General features: G+C 53.2%; 5 protein-coding genes across 5 annotated transcripts; 3 read left to right on the top strand and 2 right to left on the bottom strand.

Annotated features, from left to right (window-relative positions):
- Positions 1-376: 376 nt before the first annotated feature.
- Positions 377-8187, top strand: B0T26DRAFT_841906 (alpha-1,3-glucan synthase-like protein; the record flags this gene model as incomplete). Its single annotated transcript, XM_060447557.1, has 5 exons — positions 377-877; positions 928-1515; positions 1566-1918; positions 2312-5610; positions 5672-8187. The coding sequence occupies exons 1-5, from the start codon at positions 503-505 to the stop codon at positions 8185-8187; spliced, it is 7131 nt and encodes a 2376-aa protein (XP_060304044.1). The 5' UTR covers positions 377-502.
- A 659-nt stretch (positions 8188-8846) lies between these two features.
- Positions 8847-10271, top strand: B0T26DRAFT_737584 (Alpha/Beta hydrolase protein; the record flags this gene model as incomplete). The annotated part of the gene is made up of 3 exons (XM_060443472.1): positions 8847-8867; positions 9324-9388; positions 9515-10271. The coding sequence occupies 3 exons, from the start codon at positions 8847-8849 to the stop codon at positions 10269-10271; spliced, it is 843 nt and encodes a 280-aa protein (XP_060304043.1).
- A 722-nt stretch (positions 10272-10993) lies between these two features.
- On the top strand, positions 10994-13315 carry B0T26DRAFT_671343 (uncharacterized protein; the record flags this gene model as incomplete). Its single annotated transcript, XM_060439309.1, has 8 exons — positions 10994-11242; positions 11325-11733; positions 11816-11959; positions 12039-12106; positions 12211-12263; positions 12397-12565; positions 12703-13011; positions 13121-13315. The coding sequence occupies 8 exons, from the start codon at positions 10994-10996 to the stop codon at positions 13313-13315; spliced, it is 1596 nt and encodes a 531-aa protein (XP_060304042.1).
- A 1088-nt stretch (positions 13316-14403) lies between these two features.
- B0T26DRAFT_746982 (uncharacterized protein) lies at positions 14404-15241 on the bottom strand (the record flags this gene model as incomplete). The annotated part of the gene is made up of 3 exons (XM_060444775.1): positions 14404-14617; positions 14680-14822; positions 14900-15241. 3 exons carry the CDS (start codon positions 15239-15241, stop codon positions 14404-14406), a joined length of 699 nt encoding a protein of 232 aa, XP_060304041.1.
- A 5561-nt stretch (positions 15242-20802) lies between these two features.
- Positions 20803-22453, bottom strand: B0T26DRAFT_746980 (uncharacterized protein; the record flags this gene model as incomplete). Its single annotated transcript, XM_060444774.1, has 7 exons — positions 20803-20883; positions 20959-21136; positions 21255-21436; positions 21503-21601; positions 21648-22025; positions 22083-22178; positions 22253-22453. The coding sequence occupies 7 exons, from the start codon at positions 22451-22453 to the stop codon at positions 20803-20805; spliced, it is 1215 nt and encodes a 404-aa protein (XP_060304040.1).
- Between the last annotated feature and the right edge of the window lie 2675 nt (positions 22454-25128).

Here is a 25128-nt window from a genome sequence, read left to right as displayed (position 1 = left end):
CCTGGCGGCTGCCAGCAGCAACGTGGAGGCTAGACGCGCCAATGCAGGGTCTTGGGGGCGTGTCTCGGTCTTCTTGGGTCCATTCCACCTTCTTTCCGGGCTGCACAGTCTGCCCTCTCGTCGGGGTTGAGGTGCTGAGCAGCTGTTAGACTAGTACCATACAGAGTACGGGCTTATCAATGGCAAGGAAAATGACCAAGCGACTGGTGTCGTGATCGCCCCCGTGCGCCGCCATCTGCACCCCCTGTCGTGCTGTGATGGCGTCCCGTCAGACCTGGCCGCCCATGGGGAAGCCGTCTCCCCCCCCTGACCACACAGGCTGATAACAAATTTGCCCTAGTCTGTGGTCCGGGGTTGCTGTCCCCAGCCAGCCCAAGCCAGGTTTTGGCCTCTCGAGCACATCTTGGCTCCTGCATCCTCTCGCTCTCGTGCTTCCAGTGTGCTTGCGATGCCTTTCGTTTCTATCGCGGCGCACATGGTCTTTCGTTTCTGAGCAGCAGCCATGAAGCAGTGCACGATGCTTCCCACTGCCTGGCTGCTTGCAACTTTCGTTTATCTCAGCTCGGTTTCGCTCGTTTGTGGCCTTCGGTTCGACGCCTCGCTTGCCAAGTACAACCTGAACCAAAACACCACAGCCGTAAATCCCCTCGACTATTGGGGAGAGCGAACCGACCACGACTGGACCGCCTCTCCTCCGTCATGGCGAGTCCCTACGTACACGATATTCCTCGACCGATTCGCCAATGGCGACCCCACCAACGATAATCTTAATGGCACCGTCTTCGAGCAGGACGTCTACAGCAACCAGCTCCGCCATGGCGGCGACCTTCAGGGCCTGGTCGACTCGCTCGACTACATCCACGGCATCGGTATCAAGGTGAGCCCCCCAGCGCCCGCCCCGCGCGACACGCACTTACGCTCCAACAGGTCATATACATAGCAGGATCCATCTTCATCAACCAGCCATGGGGGGCCGACTCGTACTCGCCTCTAGACCTGACGCTCCTGGATTTCCATTTTGGCACCTTGGATGAATGGCGGACGGCCGTCGACGAGATCCACAAGCGTGGCATGCATGTCATCCTGGATCACACCATGGGCACACTGGGAGACCTTATCGGGTTCGAAGACTATCTCAACTCGTCAACGCCCTTCAGTACCGCCGAGTACAAGGCCGTCTGGAAGTCTGGGCGCCAGTACATGGACTTCTCCTTTGGCAACGAATACAACGCGACGTGCAATTACCCCCAGTTTTGGCTCGAGACAGGCTACCCCGTCGGCACCGATGTGAAATCGCAGCTCCGGGGCTGTTACAACAGCGATTTTGACCAGTATGGCGACATCGAGGCCTTTGGCCTCCATCCGGACTGGCAGAGACAGCTGGCCAAGTTCGCCTCGGTGCAGGACAGATTGCGTGAATGGCACCCCCCCGTTCGGGCTCGGATTGAGCGCTTTACGTGCATGGTTATTGCGAATCTCGACATTGATGGTTTCCGCGTTGACAAGGGCGTGCAGGTAAGTTGCCAAGTGCGTCGCACAGTTGCTTGAATGCTGACACGGCCCAGGTGACTGTCGACGCGCAAGCCGATATCAGCAGCGCGATTCGCAAATGCGCCCTCAAGTACAACAAGGATAATTTCTTCATCCCCGGCGAGATTACATCCGGCAACACGCTCGGGTCCATCTACCTTGGCCGTGGCCGCCGTCCGGACCAGAAGCCTACTTCGCCGCTTGCCGCCCTGCAGCTCGTGTACAACGACTCGTCAAGTTCTAACAACTTTATTCGCGACCAAGGCGAGAGTGCCCTTGACGCCGGTGCCTTCCACTACTCGATTTACCGGTTCATGACCCGATTTCTCGGCATGTCTGGAAATCTAGAAGCAGGCTTTGATCTGCCATCAGATTGGGTGGAGGCATGGTGAGTAACCCTTCCGATTTCCTTGTGTCAGTACATGGGGCGGGAATTCGACGCGTCTAGGTCTTCTGCGCTTCGTGTCTTCCACGCGTCCGTGATCTTGCCACGGGCCGTCGATCCTCGCGTTGTTATTAGCGGTTCGTTGGGCGGGTCAGCCAGGGCGAGCCGGGCAAAAATTGGCCTGTGGTTAAAGTGTTGCGCCCGACACGAGTGGCCATCATCTCCGTGTCCAGCCGGCTCAATCCTGCGGGCCATTCGAGCCGCTTGTTTCCGATTCGCCGGCCGATTCGCAGGCCCAGCCGTCCCGTGACTTCACGTCAATAGTAGCGATGATATCGGCGCGCGAGGCTGGGAGGCTTTTCGCATCGAGAGAAACAAGACACTGACTCGGAACAGGAACCAGATATTGCTCACCAACGACCTCTACAATGTCAACAATGGAAAATTTGACCCCAGGCACATGTTCGGCGTAACGAACCAGGATGTGTTCAGGTGGCCGGGAATTTCGCAAGGCACCGAGCGCATGCTTCTCGCCTACTTCATTACGACGCTGATGCTCCCCGGGGTCCCTTTGATGTACTATGGCGAAGAGCAGGCACTCTACGTGCTGGACAGCACGGCCGAGAATTACGTCTACGGACGTCAGGCCATGTCGGCCGCGTTGGCCTGGAAGTTACATGGCTGCTACACGGCCGGCACCGCCATCTACGTCGACTGGCCGCTCGACAAGGCCGCTACCGGCTGCATGGACGATACCGTCGCATATGACCACCGCGACCCCTCGCACCCGGTTCGCAACATCTTTAAGCACATGTTCGAGCTCCGGACGCGGCCCGAGCTCCAGTCGATCCAGGACGGGTTTTCTCTCAACACACTGGCGAAGCAGACAAGCAAGGTCCTGCTCGAAGGCAGCACGACGGCGACCGAATTTGGCGTCTGGAGCATTGCCCGGTCAATGTACTTTGGTGTGCAGAATACGACCGAGACGCCTGTCTGGCTGGTGTTTCACAATCACGGGGAGGAGACCACCTACACATTTGACTGCAGCGGCAACGATGCTTTCATTGCCCCGTTCGATGCCGGTGAGATCGTCACTAACCTGTTTTCCCCCTACGATGTGATTACGCTCGGCAAGGCGGACAAAAAGTCATCGGGATTTAGCTCCAACCTGAGCGGCTGCATTGGCAACATCACCATGGCACCCTACGAGTACCGCGCCTATGTGCCGTCTGCGAAGTGGGCACCCCCAAAGCCCATGATCACCAAGTTTATCCCAGGCCATGACACGCCTATCGAGTCGGATCAGGCAAAGGGGACCGTACAGATTGGCTTGCACTTTTCCGAGGAAATGTCGAGTTGCGATGCCATCACAGCCGCCATTGCGATTACATCGACGGTCGAGGGAAGCAACGAGACGGCCAAGATCGACTCGGGCTCGGTCAAGTGCGAGAAACTGGATAAGGCGGACGCCCTGCCATTCACGGGGGTCATCACATCTGGATATTCGTGGACCGCAAACCTGGTCGGGGCAGCAGATGGTGTCCACGCCATCACCGTAACCAACGCCACATCGTTGACGGGGTCGACAGGGACGACGGACAAATTCCTCATCCGCATTGGGCAATCTGACAACCCGGTTGTATTCCCATTTAGGGCCAACTACTCGAGCACGTTGCTCAGCCAGGGCGACGACGGGAAGCTGTATGTCAACCACCGGGCTCCTGGTGCTTCCAAGTGGCGCTTCAGTACCACCTGGGGCTCTAGCTGGAGCGACTGGGCCCCATACAGGGGCGGCGGCCAAAAGGTCCTGATAAACCCCCAGCCCTGGTCGGGTACTTCGAACCAGGCATGGGAGGGCAACCACGTCATGATACAGTACTGGAGCCAACCGCTCGGCTCTGCCTCGTTCATGCAGCACGCCGACACGTTCCCAATGATCAGGCGGTTCCCCCATCTAACCCTGCAGGGCCCCTTCAACAAGTGGGGATACGACAACGGCATTCCCAACCAGCTGGCGCTTACCGGAAACAGCACCTGGGAGTTGCACTACATGGACGAGTGGCCCAGCACGTTCCAGTTCAACGTGTGGGGCATCAATCCCGACGACCAGCCGGATCAGACGTGGGTTTTTGGAGATCTGATCGCCAACGGAATCGCCAATCGCCTGCCGCCGCCCCGGTTGCCAGACAACACGTTCAACATCACGGGCCCGCCGCCCCTGCCCGCGCTGTCGTATCGCCTGGTTTTGAACGACGCAACATTCCAGGTGGACGTCTTGCCCCAGGGCCACATTTGGATCCAGGTCCTGCTCTTCTTCCTGCTGCCTCTCTTGCCGCTGATTTTGGGATTTCTGGCGACCTGGGCCTTTTTCCGAAGCTTCTACCGCGTCACGGTCAACAAGAGGGGCTTCAAGAGACCCAGCGGCATCAGAGCGTGGATCTGGCCTTGGGCGGGTCTCCCAGGAGCGAAATTACATTTGGCCAAGGCCAAGGACGCCCCAGCGGAGCCCGTGGATGGAACTATAGTTAGCCCGTCGACCATTGGAGCCACTGCACTCTCGCCGACCTCGCCGGTTGCTGGCGGCGCGCTGATGACAGGGGCGGGCGGTCAGAGACGAACCGTTTTGCTGGCGACGATGGAATACAACATCGACGACTGGAATATCGTCATCCGGATTGGCGGGCTGGGTGTGATGGCCAAGTTGATGAGCACCGCTTTGAGCCACCTCGACATAATCTGGGTCGTGCCCTGCGTGGGCGATGTCGATTATCCCCTCGACACGCCCGCCGAGTCCATGTTCGTGACCGTGCTTGGTCAACAGTACGAGGTCTATGTGCAGTACCACAAGCCCAAGTCTCCGCCTGGAAACAACATTACCTACGTGCTCCTGGACGCGCCCATCTTCCGCCAGCAAACCAAGGCCGACCCATACCACGCGCGGATGGACGACATCGAAAGCGCCATTCTCTACGCCACCTGGAACGCGTGTATTGCAGAGACGATGCGTCGCTTCCCGCAGATCGACCTCTACCACATGAACGACTACCATGGCGCCGCGGCGCCGCTCTATCTGCTCCCCGAGGAAAGGACAATACCGTGCTGCCTATCGCTACACAATGCCGAATTTCAGGGCATGTGGAGCATGCGTACGCCAGAAGAGACGCGGGAAGTGTGCGACGTTTTTGGCCTCAGCCAGGACATCGTCAAGAGCTATGTGCAGTATGGTAGCGCGTTTAACCTCTTGCACGCGGGGGCGTCCTATCTCCGTATCCACCAGCACGGCTTCGGAGCTGTAGGCGTGTCCAAGAAGTACGGCGATCGGTCGCTGGCTAGGTACCCGATTTTCTGGTCGCTAAAGACAATCGGCCATCTCCCAAATCCGGACCCGACCGACACGGCCGAGTGGACAGCCCCGGAGCCCGCCCATCACGCCGGGGGCAGCAAGGCGTTGGCAGAGAAGCAGAAGGAAGACCTCGAAATACAAGGAGACGTAAACGAGAACCGCGGACACCGGGCGGCTGCCAAGCAGCAGGCCCAGGAGTGGGCTGGCCTCGAAGTCAACGCGGACGCGGAGCTTTTTATCTTTGCGGGGCGATGGTCGCACCAGAAGGGCGTCGACCTGATCGCGGACGTCTTTCCTGGCATCCTTGAGAAGTTCCCCCAGACCCAGCTTATATGCGTTGGGCCTGTTATTGGTGAGTATTGCCCTGCCTCCTCCCCTCCTCCCCGCGTGTCTCGAGACAGTGCTGACAGAAGCAGATTTGCATGGCAAATTCGCCGCCTTGAAGCTCGGCAAGGTTGCGGACATGTTCCCTGGGAGAGTCTTCTACCGGGCTGAGTTCACGTCTTTACCGGCTGCCGTGTTTAACGGGGCTGATTTCGCCCTGATACCCTCACGAGACGAGCCCTTTGGCCTGGTGGCCGTCGAGTCTGGCCGGCGAGGCGCCTTGGGAGTAGGCGCCCGCGTCGGAGGGCTCGGCCAGATGCCGGGTTTTTGGTACACGATCGAGTCCACCAGCCCGCAGCACCTAATCGCCCAGTTCCGCAAGGCAATCTATTCGGCCCTCGAATCGACCCCGGAGAAGCGCGCCACCATGCGCGCCTGGGGTGCCAAGCAGCGTTTCCCCGTGGTGCAGTGGGTTCAGCGCGTCAACGAGCTCCACAGCGAGGCGATCCGCATCCACCACCACGAGACTGAGCGCAAGGCCAAGCGGCCCATGAGCCTGGCCAGCCCCCTGAGCAGGTCGACCTTCTTCTTTTCGTCGTCGAATCACGCCCTGCCCACCATGAAGGACAATGAGTCTGGCTCGATACGAGGGAGCCCGCGACCAGAGTCGATTGTTCCGTCGGTGCCGCCGTCGCGAACCTCGACTCCGTTCATGATACCCCACATTCCCGGGATAAGCGCGCTGGAGGACGGCACACAGAGCATGGAGTCGCTCTCGCTCGCCGGGGCTGGAGCTCACGATGACGAGATCGTCGCTCCGGTGCTTCCCTTTGCGCAGTCATCATACTCGCCCAACCGCAACAGCTCTGGCAGCACAATCTCGCTGCAAGACGTGGTGGGAGATCGCAGCGACTTGAAACTCCAGAAGGTGGACCCCTTCTTCGCAGACACGACGGGCGAATTCTACGCCCGCTACGAGAGCATGCTCGACGACCTGACCGTTGAGAACTCGCAGGGAAACCTCTGCATTGCCGGGTTTCTGAAGAAGTCCGAGAAGGAGTGGTTCAGCAGGTACCGAGACGCCAAGCTGGGCATGCCGAGGGCCCAGAGCGGCATGACCTTTACGTCGACGCCCGACACGCACTCGGATTCCGTGGCCGAGGCGTCCAGCGGCGAGGTACAGGTGGGCATGCCGAACGAGAAGAGGAGGACGGGTATGGTGGCGGTCACGGATGACGAGTTCCTGTTGGGCAACGAATACAAACCGCCGACAGGTTTAAGGAAGATCCTGTCCATCCGCGTCTTCCGCGACTGGCCAGTCTACTCGGTCCTCCTAGCCGCCGGCCAGGTCATCTCGGCCAACTCGTACCAAATCGTGCTGCTCACAGGCGAGACGGGCCAGTCTTCTCGCAAACTGTACACGGTGGCGGGCACGTACATTGCCACGTCCCTCATCTGGTGGTTCATGGTGCGCCGCTTCAAGTCAGTCTACGCGCTCTCGCTGCCCTGGCTGCTCTACGGCATAGCCTTCATGCTCCTCGGCATTGCCTCTTTCGTTCCTGGCTACATGCAACGTGGCAACGTGCAAGATGTTGCCACTGCATTCTACGCCGCGGCTGCGAGCTCGGGCGCCCTCGACTTCTCGCTCAACTTTGGCGACGAGAGCGGTGCCTCGACAAATCTGTGGGCCGTCCGGGCGCTGGTCATCACCGCCTTTGCGCAGCTCTACTCGGCCGCCCTCTGGTACTGGGGTTCGCTCATGTCGGACCCCTTCCACCCGACCGGCTCCGCGTCCGGCAGCGTCGGAACGTCCAATATCCCCAAGGGCATCGTGATCGCCATCCCCATCGCGGTGCTGTTCTGGACCATCGGCCTGGTCTTGTTCTGGGGCTTGCCCGACTACTACCGACAGTCGCCCGAGACGATCCCGGGCTACTACGTGTCGCTCTTCCGCCGCAAGACGGTGCTGTGGTTCTTCGTCATGGTCGTGCTGCAAAACTACTGGCTGTCGGCTCCATACGGTCGAAGCTGGGAGTTCCTATTCTCGTCCAGACACGTGCCCGGCTGGGCTATCTTCTTGCTCGCCGTGCTCTTCTTCGTCATCCTCTGGTGCGCCCTAATTCTAATATTCACCGTCTTTTCTAACAGCCACCCTTGGCTTCTTCCTATCTTCGCCACGGGCCTGGGGCTCGGCGCTCCGCGCTGGGCGCAAGAGCTCTGGGGCACCTCGGGGATTGGAAGATATCTCCCCTGGGTCGGCGGCCCGGTGGCATCTGCCATCCTCTCCCGGTGCGTCTGGCTCTGGCTGGGCCTGCTCGACACGATCCAGATTGTCGGTCTCGGGATGACGCTCCTCGCCACGCTCACGCGCCAGCACGTTATGGGCGTGCTCATCGGTTCGCAGGTCATCGGCGGCGCCGCCACCATGATTGCTAGGGCCACGAGCCCGAACGCGGTGCAGGCGACCACCACGTTCCCCGATTTCAGCGAAGGGATCCTCCCAGGCATAGCCAGCAAATGGTTCTGGATCTGTCTCATCATGCAGCTGATCATTCCCTTTGGCTTCTTCAAATTCTTTAGGAAGGAACAGGTCACCAAGCCGTGATTTGTCTAGGGTTTTTGTCTAGTTTCTTTCTCTTTTCTGTATTTCGCAGCGGCCTTGGCTACATGGTTGGCTGACTGGCGGTGTGAACGTCATTGGAATTTGGGGCACTGCTCGGCAACTAAAACCCAGGCGTGTCTTGCCACACAGTGTGGCACATTGGGCCGGCGTCTTGAATTAACACGATTCTATTCTTACAGGGCCAACGGACTGGACTAGCTGCATACTATTCTTCTTACGTTCTTTTGTCATCTATATAAACCTTTGGTACAGATACCCACCCACATACATACAACATTGCGATGTATATAGAAAGCGGAAGCGCCACGAGCTGTGGGGCTGCTAGTACAAAGATGCGTTGGAAATGGACATACTAACAGATATGGTGAGACGGGATGATGGCTGTCATGTAGTGAAGGGGGCTGATGGGGGCGGGCGGACAGATCCGTATGGATCGTAATGGCCTGCAGCAGACAGGCAGGCAGGCAGACGAATAATTGGACGATTGACTACTAGTGCCTTTGACGAATTTGCCATGGAACTGGCCTACTGAGTGTGGTCGAAACTCCAATTATCGTCGTCCCGACTTGCCGTGACACAGAATCCGAGCGCCTCGCATTACGAAGTACGAATAGGTCTAGTGCCTACCACCATGCACCACCATGCACGCTCTGTTTGCGATAGTGGATTAAATTTTGCCCGCTCAGCTTCCCATACCCAATAGACACCCAAGTGCGCAGGTAGAGATCAGCATCAATGGGGCTAAAGCACATTGGCCGGACGATTCGCTCGGGTACCGAGCAGCTGCAAGGTACTATGCTGCCGTGCCCGCGGTAGCATCGTTGCATGCACTGCGACCTGGGCGAGGTGTCGACCACGCCCCGCCCTCCAGACGGATGGCCATACATGACGTGAGAGATCATATAGACATATTAATACCGGTGCTCTTCGCTCATAAGATTTCATTTACTATTTCATCTACTACCTTACTTACACGCGTCTCACACAACCCTGCCCCTATTTTACCTAATTGTTTGGGTATTGGCTAGCCAACGGCGATAGCGTCCCCGGCAGCCTGGTCCTTCACGCCGCTAGTGTCAGCGTTTCCCACAACCGTTTTCCCCAGCATTGCTCTTTAGAATGTGACGAGCGCCGCCAAGAACCTGACATATCAGATCGAAGTCTCGTGGCCCTTTGGCTGGGAGTCGCGCGATGTGGGAAACAAATCGGCCCTCGCGATGCAAGCTTACCACCTAATTACCGCCTACCAACTATCCTGCACGACTCACATAACAACAGCTTACGCTGAAATTTGGGTGCACAATATTAGGTATGTCGTCGACGGCAATGCCCTTGGCATGACCGCGTCCGAAGGGTTCAAGCGGCGGTTGGCAGTGGAGCCGTCGCAGCCTGACAGCGTCGTTGTCAGCATTGGCTACCCACTCAGCGACGACGTCTACAGCTTCACCCGGCGGGCCGTCGACTTCCGGCCGCCGCTGCCAACGCCCCAGACGCCGCCCTCGGGCGCCGACGAATTCATCGACTTCATCGACGCGTCGCTGCGCCCGTGGATCCGCTCGACCCTGTTCCCCGGCGTGCGCTTCACCCGTGACGCCCTGTACGGCCATTCGTTTGGCGGCCTCTTTGTCGTATTCGCACTCATCGCCCGGCCCGACATGTTCGACACGTTCCTATCGGCGAGCCCGGCGCTCGATTGGGCCAACGGCTCGATGCTCAACATGGTAAGCCAACGCCTGGGCACGGGCGGCGGCCTGCTGGTGTATGGGAGCTGCGGTCACAGTCGGAAAGGGACCGCCCTGTCTCGGCCGGCAGTTGTCATTAGCTACGGCAGCTTGGAGCAGTTCCCCGTGCGCAGGCGGACCGAGACCGAGGCTGAATTCCAGGCGCGAAAGGCCATCATCCTGTCTTTCAGCCGCATGACCGACTACTGCCACGAGCTGTTTGACCGCCTACAAGGGAGCCGCAGGGCCAGAGACGTGGTTCTCAAAGAGTATATGGGGCAAGACCATAGCAGCGTGGCTGCGAGTGCCGTTGTGGACGGCATTGACTACTTTGTGGATTGGTAAAGCAGCCGGACTCGGATAATGCCAGGGACAGTAAAAGGAGTCAACAAGAATGTTTGCCTCGATCCTGATTAGGCAGTTATTTAATCACGCCCTTCGGCCCGACAAAGAAATCGGGGAGACGGGGGCTGGAATGTTGGACCTCGAGCCGCCTTTGTGCGCGCCGAAAGCGTCTTCCCGAGGCTTCTATCCTGACCCGTAATTGGAGACTAGGGAGTCGGTCAATAATTAGATTGCGTTGTCTCCTCGTCCTCCTCGTCCTCGTCCTCGTCGCACAAGTATAGAATATTGAGGATAACCACCAAGTAACACAAAATCTCGGGCATTGACACGCTATCCACTGCACGGCTCAACTAGGATACAACCACGCCTACATTCCCGCTTGGAGGCCTTGTAATGCCAAGCCCAATTTTCGCATGAGCACTGCCTCTGGGCCCATTATCAATACTCAGAGACAGTGCTTACGCCAGACAAGGTTTGCAGACAACACGCCCAGTATGTTGGCGCCCCTTGAAGAAGCCCGCTTTAAAGCGCTTAAAAGGGCGGCGACGACCTATTTCAAAGACTTCCGCAGAGAATTCTCGACGGGGCAGAAGTCGGGTCCGTGGCGTTCTGGCACTCCCATATTCGCCACGTCCCCCGGCACTAGCCGCAGTCGGAATAGGAGTGACCCACGGTTCAAGCAGCGTAGTGATGGCCGATTTCCGAGAAGGGGGCCACGGATCATGTCCCCGGAACTGGTGCTGCAAGATAGGCCGCGTTCGGCGACCCTGGAATCGGGGTCGCGAAAGAGGCGACGTTCGGCGACCCCGGAAGATTATGTAAATGTGGTCAAGACGGCCAGGTTTGCCTCGAAACAAATCGAGGCGCTCGACTACAGGTACGTGAAGATTCTGGGACACGGTGGCTTTGGCATCACCATTCTCTATGAAATGACTCCCATTGAGGGCAAACGCAGGTTTGTTGTTATCAAGGTATGTTCGTTTTTCGGGTCCCCGGCTACGTATTGTAGGGGCCTCTTTAATTGACTTGAAACCAAAAATGAAAAACAATCAGGCACCTTTGGAGAAAGAAATCGACGCAAAAGTTAAAGACAGTGTCGGCCAGGAGCGTCAGATGCTAGCTGTACGAGGCCACACACCCCCCCATCACATGCCCCACCGCTGTCTGCAAAGATTTATCGAGCTGATCTGTTGGGTCGACTGGCAGAATTTTGAGGGCGCCAAACACATTATTCAAGCCCACAGCTGGCCTGAAGGTCTCCAAGAATTGATCAATGAACGCGATGGAACGGATGCCGCCGACCTAGGGCTCTACATAATCTCGGATTACTACAGGCGCGGGGACCTGCAGAAAGCCGTACAAAAGTTTGTCGATGCGCATGAAACACGCCGCAAGGAAGGTAGAGAGCCTGTGGGGCGTCCGTTGCTCCCGAACCGGCTTCTGTGGCACATGTTTGACTGTCGTGAGTTTTCGTTTCTGTCTGCCGCATCCCTTTCGCCATTGCGGTGGCATAGAACCAGCTAACCAACCTGTCTCGCGCTCAGTCTTTAAAGGTGTGGTCGGTATGGCCTACCCGCCCATCGATAGGAAGTACTACGCCGACGGAGCACGCGGTCTCATCGAAGAATACTCTCTGCTCTCCGAACCAACAACCAACTATATACACTTTGATCTTTCCCTGGACAACGGTGCGTACTGTCTTTGTTTCTGTCCCAATCAACAAAATGTATTCCGTTTGTAGCATGCTGATCTGGTTCGCAACCGCAGTCTTAGTCGGCGACCCAGATCAACCAGGAGAACAAAACCCCCGCCACCCCATTGTACCGCCGCTAGTGGTAAGCTCCTAGCCACCCGTGAACACGTATGCAAGAAACACTGCGAAATCGGGAATTAGAGCATTAGACTCACCACAAACCATGGGGATGGAAACTACGAACAGATATCAGATTTCGGTCTTTCCATGGATATCAATGACCGGATCCGACAAGACCTGTATGTTTAACTTTTGTTCAAGTTTCTCTTCATTCCAGACTTTGATTATATCCAGCCGACGAGATTAGGGCTCTGATTGAATATGAATTGTTTTGCTAATATCTTCCCCAAAATAAAAACAAAATAAAAACAGAATCCGGATTTGGAACACACGAATGCGAGGCAAGGAGCTTTATTACACGCCTGAACAATTCACCTCCGAGTGGGATCATGTCGAGACGCTACCGGCTGGCCTTCAACCCGCCGGAGCCAGAATTGCGGGCAACTATACTTGGAAGACTAACCTCTTTCAGGTTGGCATGGTGAGTTCAGACCAGGTCTCAACGGCCCACCTCTCCCCAAACCGTAACAGCCAGCAAAATGACCAATTTCACTAACGACAGCTTTCACGCTTCTTCCATCCATGCAGATCATGTAGAACCTGATCACTCTCAGATAGAACCCCCCCCGGCCGCTTGCGTGGGCGTTAGACGACGAAGACCAACAACCGTACATAAGGACATATGGGAGCTGGCTGACGAGGAACCTGCGGCTCAGCTTGGTCGATGACAACCTTCGGCGTCTTGTAGCCGAGTGCATGATTGAGGATCCAGCGCGCCGGCCCGAGGTGGGCTACATCCACGAAAGGATTCAGGAGGCGCTCAGCGCAACCGATGATCAGGAGAAGACAGGGCTCCGCAGATTCGTGGACAAATTCTATGGCGACCCACCTGAGCCGATTCGGGCCCCGGACTTGATGCTCAGAGCTGTAGGTTTATTGTTCAGAGAAGACGCACCATCCGACTCTCGCCGTCCCGGCCAAAACAGAGCCGAGCAGACAGCGGCAGTATCGCTGACTTGTATCTTTTTTTAATTAGTGGCTTCAGAATCGCTTCTGGGCGGATCGAAGAAGGGCGCCAGAGTATTACCTCCGGCGCGCCCCGGATGCACCTGCGAACGAAGACCCACGCGAAGCGCCTAGGGGCCAGGGGGGTGCCCAAGAGCAAGGTGCTACAGGCCAAGGAGGCGCCCAAGAGCAAGGTGCTGCAGACCAAGGCTCGGTGCAGAGCTAAGGTAACGCGCCGTCGAATGACTCCAAATGGAACGAAAGTCGCTCACCCCCAGACTACCACTCAAAGTGAAGAAGGACGCTAAGGAAGGCAGGGATAAGAAGAAAAAATCCAAGGATGAAGAAGGAAACAGAAAAGGCAAATTCAATCATTCTGGCGGTCACAGTGCTCCTAGCTTTGTTATTTTCACCTCGGCACTTTTATTTCCGATTCGCGAATCGCCATCTACGGTACCTTGACTAAGGAGGGGGAAAAGGAATCTATCCACACCGTCTTTCCATCTTGATAGGAATAGTTATTTCGATTTTAGTGCGCCGCACCGTTCAATTCCTCGTATTTTCTCCCATTTTTCAGCTCATCTTCTACGTGTTCAATAATCTAACCTAGAATAGAATATGAGCATGGATTTATTAGCGATTTCATTTATGGAGACTTTACGTTGGAGTTTCAAAACTGAAGCGCAGAGAGATGCCAGAGTAAAAAACAGAAAACCTGTTTGCAAAAGAAAGGGCTGTTTACGGGAACAATACGCCAATACTTTAATTATACCTGAACGCAAGGACAAAGGATGATGTGGCCAGTGCGCGACCCGGAGCGACTCACCGTCTCGAAGCAACCAGCTCCTCTCTTTGGTCTCAGCCTTCGTATTCGTGTTACAGATAGTATTATGCTCTGCGTAACAGAGTAGGGGTTTTGAGGTCTCCTAGACCGTCTTGGTTGGTTTGGGGTTGGAGTTTGGATAGGAAGATATAGGAACAGAAATGTTCCAGGCGCCCGGGGTTGTACACTGGATGCGCGCGATTTACATGATGTTTCACCAACAACTTGTCATCATTTGCGGAAGAATGAGCAAAGTACTACAATCAGCGAAGATCGAAGGGTCCGATCTTTAAGGAGAGGGATAAAGTTTATTTGTTGCGCAAAAAAAGTCGGACAAACCGACTAAGCGGCAAGTTCGACTTCAAGAAGCTGGCACCGTTCAAGATTCTGGGGTACTAAATAACCTCCAAGAATCCGCTGAGCCGTCGCCTAACGATATGACCGTACACCCCAATCCTGTCTATCCCTCAATGGCGTACAAATTTACCCCCCTACGCCTCCTCGTCTCCACTATCGTCATCGAATAGGGCATTATCGGTTGGGAAGGTCTCCGTAGACACCTTCTCCAAAACCTTACAGACGCTGCCGTCGGCCTGCTTCTCGTAGTACGTCTCAATGATCTTTTTGCGGCAGATGTACTTCCCGCCGCCGGCTACCTCGGTCGGGGCCTCGTTGCCTACCTCGACCGTGAAGCTCTTCTTGGATCTACTCAGGCAAGGTTAGCTCTCGACGGAACTCGCTACAAGCATGATTATACTCGGGCTTACTCGATGCGGGGACGCTTGGCGCGTTCGACTCTGTGGCCTACCGGGGAAGCGTTGAAGGAGACGGACGGGCTGCTGCCATGTCTAACCGTGCTTGTGTAGGTAGTGCTCGGGGCACGGTGTCGTCTCGATGAAGCGGGCGCCGTCTGAAAAGGGGTGGCAGTCTGGCAGTGTTGACGCCGGGCGCCGTTGGAAAAGGGGTGGTAGTCTGGGCAGTGTTGACGCCGGGCTCGCTGACAATCTGGTTCTGGAGAAACTTGGCCCAAGGGAGGCTGTGGGGGCCTGCAAACTTCTCGGGCTCTTTCATGTAGGAGAAGGGCTTGCTGCCAAGATAGGCCGCCCAGATTTTCCGGTCAACGTGCCAGCCGATGTGATCGGTACTGACTTGCTGTCTAACTCCGTCCTCGAATAACTTGTAGTGGAACCGATCCTCGTACTTGTCGACTGTGCCTTTGGAGACGTCCGGCTTCACCATCTCGGGGCGGGCTTTGGCGACTTGGGCGAGAACAGCATGGCGCCGGTTAGCTACGGCATTGAGAATGGCCATTCTTTCATCGGGGGTCATGGCGTCGCGAATTTTTGCGTTGCTATTGTGTAGTGTGTATATATGTGTGCTGGGGAGAATAATTATGATGCTCGACCGTAGCTGGAGCGATGTTTTGCAAAAAAAACGAGAAGGGTGAAAAACCGGGTCTGTGTGCGACGATTTCGAGATTAGGAAGGGCGGCCTAAGAACAAGCAGGAGGAAACTGGCCAGGACGGGTTAGGGTTTCGTGGGCGAACAGCTTGCGACTCTTCCGGCTTTTGAAAAATTAATCAATGCGTAGGCTCCAAAAATTCCGTCATAATGTGTGATCGTAGGGGCGGGAGGAAAGAGCTAGCGTAGGTTCGCGAGGGGCATACAAGCCGTTCACGCAGGAGACGAAAGGAAGCCGAGATATTGGGAGAAATGACAATCGGTCATAACCCTTGATGTATAAGTACGTACCAGGTAACCCTGTCTGCCTTTAACTACTTGTATCGCCTCCCTTCCTCTCCAAGACGGAAGCTTTGGTCGTATCCGCAATTCACAAAGAACTGAGAGACTTTAGAGGTTTCTGACCTGGATGTATTGTGAGAGAATTGTGCCAGTGGCGACAGCTCTACCAGCCGTCCTGTTTCTTGTTGACAAAGGTCCTCAGGTGGTTACGACCACCTGGTTCATTCGTTCCGCCTGGCCGTCTGTCCGAGCGTGAAGCTGTCTGGGTTTCACCCCGAGTCTCTTTGACGCGAATGTCGGGCCTTTGTCACAATTTCTTCAGGCCATCCGTAGTTTGCAACCACGTGCCAACATGTGACAATTGTTCCGCGGTGGCCTCCATCGTGAATACAGATTTATACGACTTGGTAAGCCTGTCCACACTAACCAAGATGATATCAGAGGCCACACTGTTATGAGGATCTTCGGGAGGGGTACCATCCCCCACCCCCCACCCGATCACCCCCCCACCCGATCACCCCTTTTACACCAAAACACTATATCTTTGAAAAACGACTACGCAGTCAATTCTGAAGCTATTCGTATACCAGATATATCAAAATGTAGCTAATTACATGCTCAATCATAATGGCAAGCCGGGATTTGCGTTACACGGCCAGATCGGGTCACTCTTACCGGCAAAACCTCTTCATCTTCTTCATCTTCGTCATCCTCTTCATCTTCAATCTCTTCGGGTTGCGGCTCTGCTTCAGCCTCAATTTGGGGCTCTGCGGGAAGCTCACCGCCTTGTAAAATAGTACCCAAATCCATAAATCGCTTATTTGGATTGGGAATTTTGCGTCGTTTTTTCGGCTTCAGCCTTTCCAGCTCAGCCTCAAGCACCTCTATGCGAGTCTGCTTGTGTTGGAATAACATACTGGAATGACGCGCTGATCCAAGGAATGCGGCTCCGCATTCCTGGCCACAGCAACGTCTGTGGAGGAGCGGGCCTGACAGATGCATATATATTGGCCTACGCCCACCTGTTCAGATAGATAAAAAGACAGACACAAACGAATCCATCACTTGAACCACCACCTTACGGCGCGCAGCGCGCCATGCTGTTTCCAGTACCGGTACCCTGGTGATTCCTACAGCTTGATAATAAGCTCCATTTGAAGCTTTTCAACGGCCCGAGCCGCTTTCTCAAATTTCCATCTTGTACCTGGACCGCTTCCTTTGCCCAAATCCTTGACCTGACGCCCTGTAGTCGGGGTGTTAGGGGTCCCGGTAAGTACCGGGGGATCGGGGGTCTTTTCTTTGTCTTGCTGTATTTCTGGGTGCCTCAGGGCTTTCTGCCTACTAATAGGCCAGTTACCAGTCGTTCGGAATGATGATTTGATGGTCTTTTCCGTGAATGCTTCCTCCCTAGCAACTTTATAGCAGCGAATAAAGTTGATCTTGTCCACTGGTGCTGAGTCAGTTAGACTCGCCAATTTAGCCAGCTCACGTCTATAGTAAGCCTTGGCCGCATTGAACGGTCCGTTGTCAAGCGGCTGTATGCCGTGAGAGCTGTGGGCCGGAAGAAAGCATAGATATACGTTGTTCAGGAAGCACATCGTCATAAACTCATCCTATATATATACTATGAGATAACTGGGCCAAAGAGGGTACGGGACTTGTCTCTTACAGTTGTGTGGCTACCGTGACCATCGAGAATAATAAGCCGGGCTTCAAAGGGGTATTCCAGTAGGGCGTCAGTTTGTGGAAGAAATATGTCCTCAAGCCACCTATCGCTATTTGGTTGTCAGACCACCCCTTTTCAGTGGTAACGAAGCGCCAGGGCGCAATTTTCTCCATCTCCTGCTCAAACCAAGAGGTCTGAAGGTCTTTTCCTTTAAAAATAATGCCCGGATTAAGTAGAGTACCCGTAGCACCGATGCATTCAATCATAGTGGACCAGCCGCGGCCTTGGTCGCTTTTTAGGAAGGTTTTCTTTGTCTCTGAGGTCCCTAGGACCAATGAATCAAGCCCTATATAGCATTAACATAGGAAGAGACAATAGGCGTTGTTTTCTTACCAAAGCCCGCCATAATACCGGCCTTATCGACATTGAAGGTAAGCCGAGGACTGATCCAGCCGTATTCTTTCTCCCTGATGTCAAAATACCAGTTGACAGCCTTAGGAGTAAAGCCGTTGAAGCGAGCTGCTTCCATTCTTTTGCCTACTTTGCTTTGAATAGCGGGATTCCGGGCTTTAAAGCCAGTAATCCAGTTCTTTCCAATAGGCTCTAAATCGCCTACTGATTTGCAGAGCCTTTCAGCCATGCTAGAAACCTGTGAATAGGAAGGCGCATAGCCGAGGCTCTCTTGCTTGATGATCCACTCCACGAGCCGCTTTTCTTGAGGCTCTGTAAGCCTAGGGGGTGTTTGAACGCTCTCTTCTTTGGCCGGGATGCCGTTGAGCCGGTTGTTCAGTGTTGTGTACGGTACGCCGTGCTTTTGAGCAGCCTGACGAATAGAAAGCTTGTTATCCGTTACATCTAGGTAGGCATTCGCCATGTCGTCTTCGGTGTAGGTAGGCATTGTGGCAGTACAATATAATACACACTCATAGGTAGGGACAAGAGAACACAAGGAACTTAAATTACGCTTCATTTGCGAGGCGCCAAAGAGATTTGTAGGGCCCATGGGCTGACAAATCCATATTAAGCTTAAAATATATGCATGCAGCTAACCAAATCCGTCATTGGCTTGTGAATAGCTTCATAATTGACTACGTAGTCGTTGTTCAAAGATGTAGTGTTTTGGTGTAAAAGGGGTGATCGGGTGGGGGGGGTGATCGGGTGGGGGTTGGGGGATGGTACTCCTACTCGTTCTTTCTCGGGAGAGCTTGAGTAACTTAGAAATAAGAGCGAGGAAAGAGCACTGGTAATCGGAAAGAATCGGATACTAACGGCTATATCCCTAGATCAAGAGATTCGGCGTTAATGCCGCACCGTAAATTAGAACCCCTTTACAAAATATATACAGAAAGTATGATAAGAGTACTAACGTATTTTATAAGCGAACGGATAATATAAGCGAACGGATAATTTTACACCACCCCACCCTCTCGACCTTTCGCAACGTTTTCCTTCACCACACAATATGGCACTACCTTCAAAGGAAGCATAATTAAACTTAGCCCTTGAAGCTCTTGGAAAAGACCTAAAACTCCGTCTTTCAGCTGCAGCAAAGATCTATTCTGTTCCTTACACTACTCTCTACAACCGACGCGTCGGTCGGCCTTCACGACGCGATATTCCAGCCAATTCACGAAAACTCACAGATCTAGAGGAGCATACAATTATTCAGTGTATATCTGAGCTATGTGCACGCGCATTTCCTCCTCGGCTTCGTTTTGTGGAAGATATGGCCAACCGACTGTTACGCGAACGCGACGCGCCCCCTGTCGGCAAGCTCTGGGCTCACAACTTCGTCAAACGCCAACCAGAACTCCGGACGCGTTTTTCGCGTAAATATGACTACCAGAGGGCTAAATGCGAAGATCCAAAGATTATTCGCGAGTGGTTTGCCCTTGTGTATAATACTAAAGCCAAGTACGGTATCCTTGACGAAGATACGTACAACTTTGATGAGACTGGGTTTGCGATGGGTATGATTACTACTGGGATGGTTGTTACTACTTCTGATGGCTATGGGAAAGCTAAAAAGGTCCAACCTGGTAATCGTGAATGGGCTATAGTTATCTAGGGGGTAAATGCTCAAGGCTGAGCTATCCCACCATTCATCCTCTTAAAAGGGAAATACCACCAGGAGGGTTAGTACCGAGATTGCGGTCTTCCAGCTACCTGGTATATCGGGACGACCGATAACGGCTGGACTACCAATGAGAAAGGCCTCGATTTCATCAAGCACTTTGATCTTCATTCAGCATCTCGTACGAAGGGAAAATACCGGCTCTTAGTCCTTGACGGCCACGAAAGCCACCATTCCGACGATTTCGAGAACTATTGCAAGAAGCATAACATTATTACACTCTGTATACCTCCTCATTCCTCGCATCTAGTCCAGTCATTAGATGTTGGTTGTTTTGGGCCGTTGAAGAAGGCTTATGGTGATCAAATCGAGGAGTTGATGCGCATGTACATTACACATATCACTAAGTTGGATTTCCTTTGTGCGTTTAAAGAGGCATTTTTTACGGCTTTTATCGACAAGAACATCCAAGGAGCCTTCGCCGGAGCTGGCCTTGTGCCGTACGACCCAGAAAGGGTGATATCTAAGCTGGATGTGCGCATTCGAACCCCAACACCCCCAGCCTCAAGCCTAACCACTACACTACCTTGGGTCTCCCAAACGCCACACAACCCTCGAGAAACCACCTCACAGTCAGCGTTTATTAAAACTCGAATTTCCAACCATCAGGGCAGCTCTCCAACCCCAATGCTAACTGCTGTGGATCGATTAGCCAAAGGTACAATGGCTGTGATGCACGAGGTAGCTCTTCTACGTACTGAGGTCTCGGCACTACGTAAGGCCAATGAGGGGCTTAGTAAGAGACGGAGAGCTAAAAAAACACGTATACGGCTTGGAGGGTCACTTACGGTACAAGAGGCACAGGATCTACTAGATCAGAAGGCTGTGGGTGAGCAGTTAACCCAGGAAATACGATAAAGTAGTGGTGATGTAGGGGGTCTCGAACGAAGATTCGGTGCTGTGGCGTGTGCGGCAAGCCTGGCCATAATGCACGCACGTGCAAGGAGGCTGCAGAATCATCTGATTCATCTATTTCTAATTCAGTTATTGTTATTTCCTAGTGTTGTGGTTGTGTAATTGAGGGTAGTTGTAGTGGGGTGGTGCAAAATTATCCGTTCGCTTATATTATCCGTTCGCTTATAAAATACGTTAACTTCAACCGATATTAGTTCCCCCCTGTCACAGTCGCCACAGAGCTCATGTGATAGGATTGATTCTATTGGCTGCATTATGGTTAGAGTGTGGTCTGTGCGCACTGCCTCACTTGCTCAGCACCACCACCTATTTCTCCGCGCCCTACGCCGACCCTGTGATAGATTCCTTTCTCTTCCTTAGCTTTGAATCTACATTCGTTACTGCCTTCAACCTTTGACTTCCCTACTTTCGTAAGGCGGGCCGTCACACCCCCTACTCTGGTGCCTCGATTACGCTTGAATCGTTCTTGAATCCCGTGACAATGAGGTACCCAAACTCGACGGCTTCGGCGCACTACCTAGCCATTTCAGAGCGGCCTGGGGCTTTGTACGCCTCGGTCAGTCTCCGTAGTGTAGCTATAACGTAAACAGTTATGAGCGAGGCGTCGCCTGAACGCGTGTAAATGTTCATAGGCTCCCAATCAGCCGCTACTATCTCCTCGTCGGCCACCGCTAGGACGCTGAGGAAGCCAAAGTTCCGCAGCACCTTGAGGCCGTACTTGATTACCTTGGCGTGATTCTTGCGGCCACGATGGGCGCCGATGAGCCTGCCTCTGTATGTTAGTTGAGCAGCCGGACTGGTAACGGGGAAATATCAATGAATAGGCAATGAGATGATAAGCTACGCACTAGTTCGAAGAATAAATCAACGGGAGCTGCGGCAACCTATTATAAACCTCGGGTTCATGTAGGTCCTCGAGCTGGTACGCGAGACGGTTAGTGTTGCGTATGATAGTATTAGACATAACTATGACACCGTCGCGGCCGGGCTGGCGTTTGTTGCAAGCCTTCTCGACGGCTGCAACGGCGTCGCGACGACGGTTGAGTATGGCTGGCGTGGACTTGCGCTCTCCCGTGTATAGCGTGCACGTGCATTCAAAGCCCTAGCTGGCTTTGTACTCGGTATTGCGTACGTCGAGGAGTGACTTGACGGGGACGTACTGCTGAAAGAGTTCTTCGCTCGCTATAATGTCGCGCGTCGCCCGGCTGATTAGCATGTCGCCCAAGAACGACTGCATCGTGTTAGGAACGTAGCTGTGGTTCATGTGGCTGGCGTACAGTCATGGCGTATAGCGCAGCCGACGCCCGCATCGGCTCGTACTGGTTGAGCATGAGTGTCGCCTTCTCGACAAAGACCAGCTCGCCGGCTCTGATGGCTTCAGTGGCGAACAAGCCTCGACCGTGGTGCTGCGACTCGGCAATGCGCGTCTTCCGCAAAAACGAGCCGCAGTCGAGGTGGACGCTCTGCAGGTTGAGTGACGCCAGCATCGTTGCGAAGTCGTATTCATCATGTTCTTCCTCGCGCAGCAGGACCACATCAGATGGGTGATCGACGCAGATCATGTAGTCGAGCGCGGCGCCGTTGTGCTTGTAGTACGACTCCTTGACGGCGACGATGCAGCCCTCGGGTACGACCGACAGGATAGACGAATCGGGCTAGTTGTAGATGGCCAGCTTGTCGACATTTCCGAACGCGTCTTCAGCCACGCTCACGGCGCCTGCGCCCATGTATGGCGGGCTGATGATCTTAACGATGATCCCGCGCCCGCGATAGTGCGTCTCGACACACAAGTCGCTCAAGGGTATCTCCTTTTTTTGGCATAGTAGTCGTCAACCTCCATGAGATGTGTTCAGGCACGCAAGTAAAGAAACCTACAATCTACACATCGTGTATCGGCTTGGGCTTCAGTCAGCTCCGGTTGCTTGACGGGCCTCGGCGCATCTGGGTTCACATCGTTCCTTTTCAGATACGTCTTGTGCGTCTTGAGAAGCTCCTCCCGCGTCAGCTTCCTCGAAGGAATTTCGCCGGAGAGATGCTTTGGCGCAGCAACAGCAGCAGAAGCAGTTTGGACGACGACGGCCATAATGGCATTCTCGGAGCCCAAACATGGATTAGCCGGGGGTTCGTCGCTATTTTGCGGGGAGCCGAGCCATGAGGCGGCGGAGCCCTACGATTTGACGCCAATCGGAATGAGCCCTTCGCTACTAAGCTCATGCGGCGGGTGGGCGAAATATTTTCAATACAAGGATCAATCTATATCGCTTATCGATCAATTATCGATCAATATTGATTCAATACTGCTGACTCATCAAGATACTGCTTAGTCATCCACGATATTTACCTCCTCGTCAATATTTTCAACAAATCCCGCCCCCGTTGTAAGGCCTGACCTAACCCAATGTTTCAAACATTCAAGCATCTCGATGGTGGTCTCTTCTAGCTACATTCTTTCCCACGATATCGTACGACGAGCCCCAGAAAAGACCCTCTCCGGTTCAGCACTTATTGCTGGAATTTAAAGGATATTAATAGCCAATTGGGATAGTTTTGGCCAACGGATCCGCTATTGCCATTCAAGCCACCAAGATAGAGCTGAACCTTTGATCAGAAGTGGTGGTTCTGATAGGTACTCTTCGAATTCATCTTTGCTTAGTGGCCGTAGGAAGTTCTGAAGATTCCGAAGAAGGACGTTATAGTCATCGCTATTATCTTGATCTTGCTTCTCGATAAGGGGTGTTGGTAGCTCACGAATGTCATACTGTTCTTTGAAAGAAATCCAGAGCTTTTTAACTGCTTGGCTTACTGGCTTAATCCACTTCTTCTCCCAATTATATTTGAGATATTCACTCTTCCTTGATGGATGAAGAAATATCGTAGTAATACAGTATGGGGAATCTTCCGTCTTGAGATGATATTTGTCGAAAGTCTTCCAGCTTTATTGGATCCGAGTTAAAAGGAAAGATTTCGATTTGAAAACTTGGTGGCTCCTTTTATAATATTGAACCAAAATGTTCGTGGTATTCCAACCACGTAGGTGTTCCAACGGGTCAAAAAGTGGTAGTACTACCGGGGGGGGGGGTGTAAAGTTGTTCTGATTCATTCTCTCTCTGGAACTAAAGGTAGGTTCTGCTTGCGACCGGGGTTTTTGTGTGTGTGAGAGAGATCCGCGCGCCGCACGTGCCTAATTGCACGTGCGTACTCGCGCGATCTCTGCTTCCTCCCTGCTAGTGTGCGGTCACCAGTATCGCTATTCCAACACAAAACGTCCATTGTAAGAAGGATCCAATTAATTATTGCATGGTCCCCCTCAGTATCTTTCGTTACTCTAAAGAATAGATTGAGGAAGGATTGAATCGATCGAAGAATCTCCCAATCTTGTGGTAAAAGGAAATCGGATTTGAGTTCTTCAAACTACGCTTTTGAATAAGAATCAATGGCTGATTCCTTTTTAAGTACAACCCTTAGCATTTCGTACCAGCTATTCCACCTTGTGCTGTTATCAAGAGGAATATTTCGGCCAGCAAGATCCTTAAATTGATATATGCGAGAAGGTGATCCACGGATATGAACAATAATATCGTGAAGCTTTCCAAGTGGGCTGATATTGCGAGAAGATGCTGGTATTGGTTTTCCCTCTTCTTTTTCTTTTCATTCTTCTTGAAAAAGGAAAGCTTGGACTGCTAGATTGATGATGTACCTATTACATCGGATTCAGTTATCGTATATTTCCCACTGGATATCCTCCTCTTGAAATCTCAATCCAAGAAGCCGAGAAAGTTTATTATCGGAGGTAGCATTATCCGTAATAATAGCCCTGATTTTCCGCTGGATGCCATAGTCTTGTAGGGTCTTGAAGAGAGCCTCGAATTGGATTTCGGCATAATGTGAAGGAATAGAAGAAAGAGCAACCAATACTTTGACCAGTCGTTCAGTCTCATAGTCCACAAATTGGGCACAAATCCAGAGAAATAGCTTCTGATTTAGGGACGCCCAAATATCAAGACTTAGATAGATTGTTGAAAGTGCAGATTGAAGCTTCTTCCGTACAACATCTTTATGAAGTGCCCATGACTTTGCAATCTTGGACCCGAGTATTGAATGCGATGAGATGAGGTTCTGGGCTTCGGGATTGAGTGTTTTGCAAAAGTTATGGAATTCTGGGCTTTCGACTAATCGGAAAGGGAGATTGTGAAGGATAATGAGAGATAATAAAGCTATATTGATTATATCTTTATTAAGGACCTTCTTCAAGATTTGTGAATCTAGTTTAGTGGTCTGACTAATAGCAATCTTTGTAGTATGAACTGCGGCTTCAAGAGCAATATTGTGCTTGCGAAGAAGATGTTGTCGTATATTCGTAGTACTTTGACCGGACCATGAGCAATGTGCACAATAGAAGAGCCGATTTTTACCCTTATGAGTGGGCTCCGATGGCTGTGGCTTGCGAGTATGATCTTCAAGGGTAAATGAAGTAGAAATAGATTCCCGGGATAGTATTGACCCTTCAGGGTCACCCAAGGAGGCCATATTGAGGATAATTGATCAATTTGATGGAGTTGATTGGTTTGGAGTAGTTCGGAGCGGGGAAATGATCAATTTGATTACTAATCAATCGATATCGACGATATCTGCGATATCAGCTTATCGGTTGATATTGATCAGGATTATCGATATCGATCGATAAGATATCGCCGCCCACGCTGCTCGCAGTCATGCCTCGATACGCCGCCGGGCCGATGTTGCAGTCGCGCCGAATGC

This window comes from Lasiosphaeria miniovina, assembly GCF_030549165.1.
Source record: "Lasiosphaeria miniovina strain SMH2392-1A chromosome Unknown B0T26scaffold_1, whole genome shotgun sequence".
NCBI lineage: Eukaryota > Fungi > Ascomycota > Sordariomycetes > Sordariales > Lasiosphaeriaceae > Lasiosphaeria > Lasiosphaeria miniovina.
This window is presented reverse-complemented; position numbering and strand designations above follow the sequence as displayed.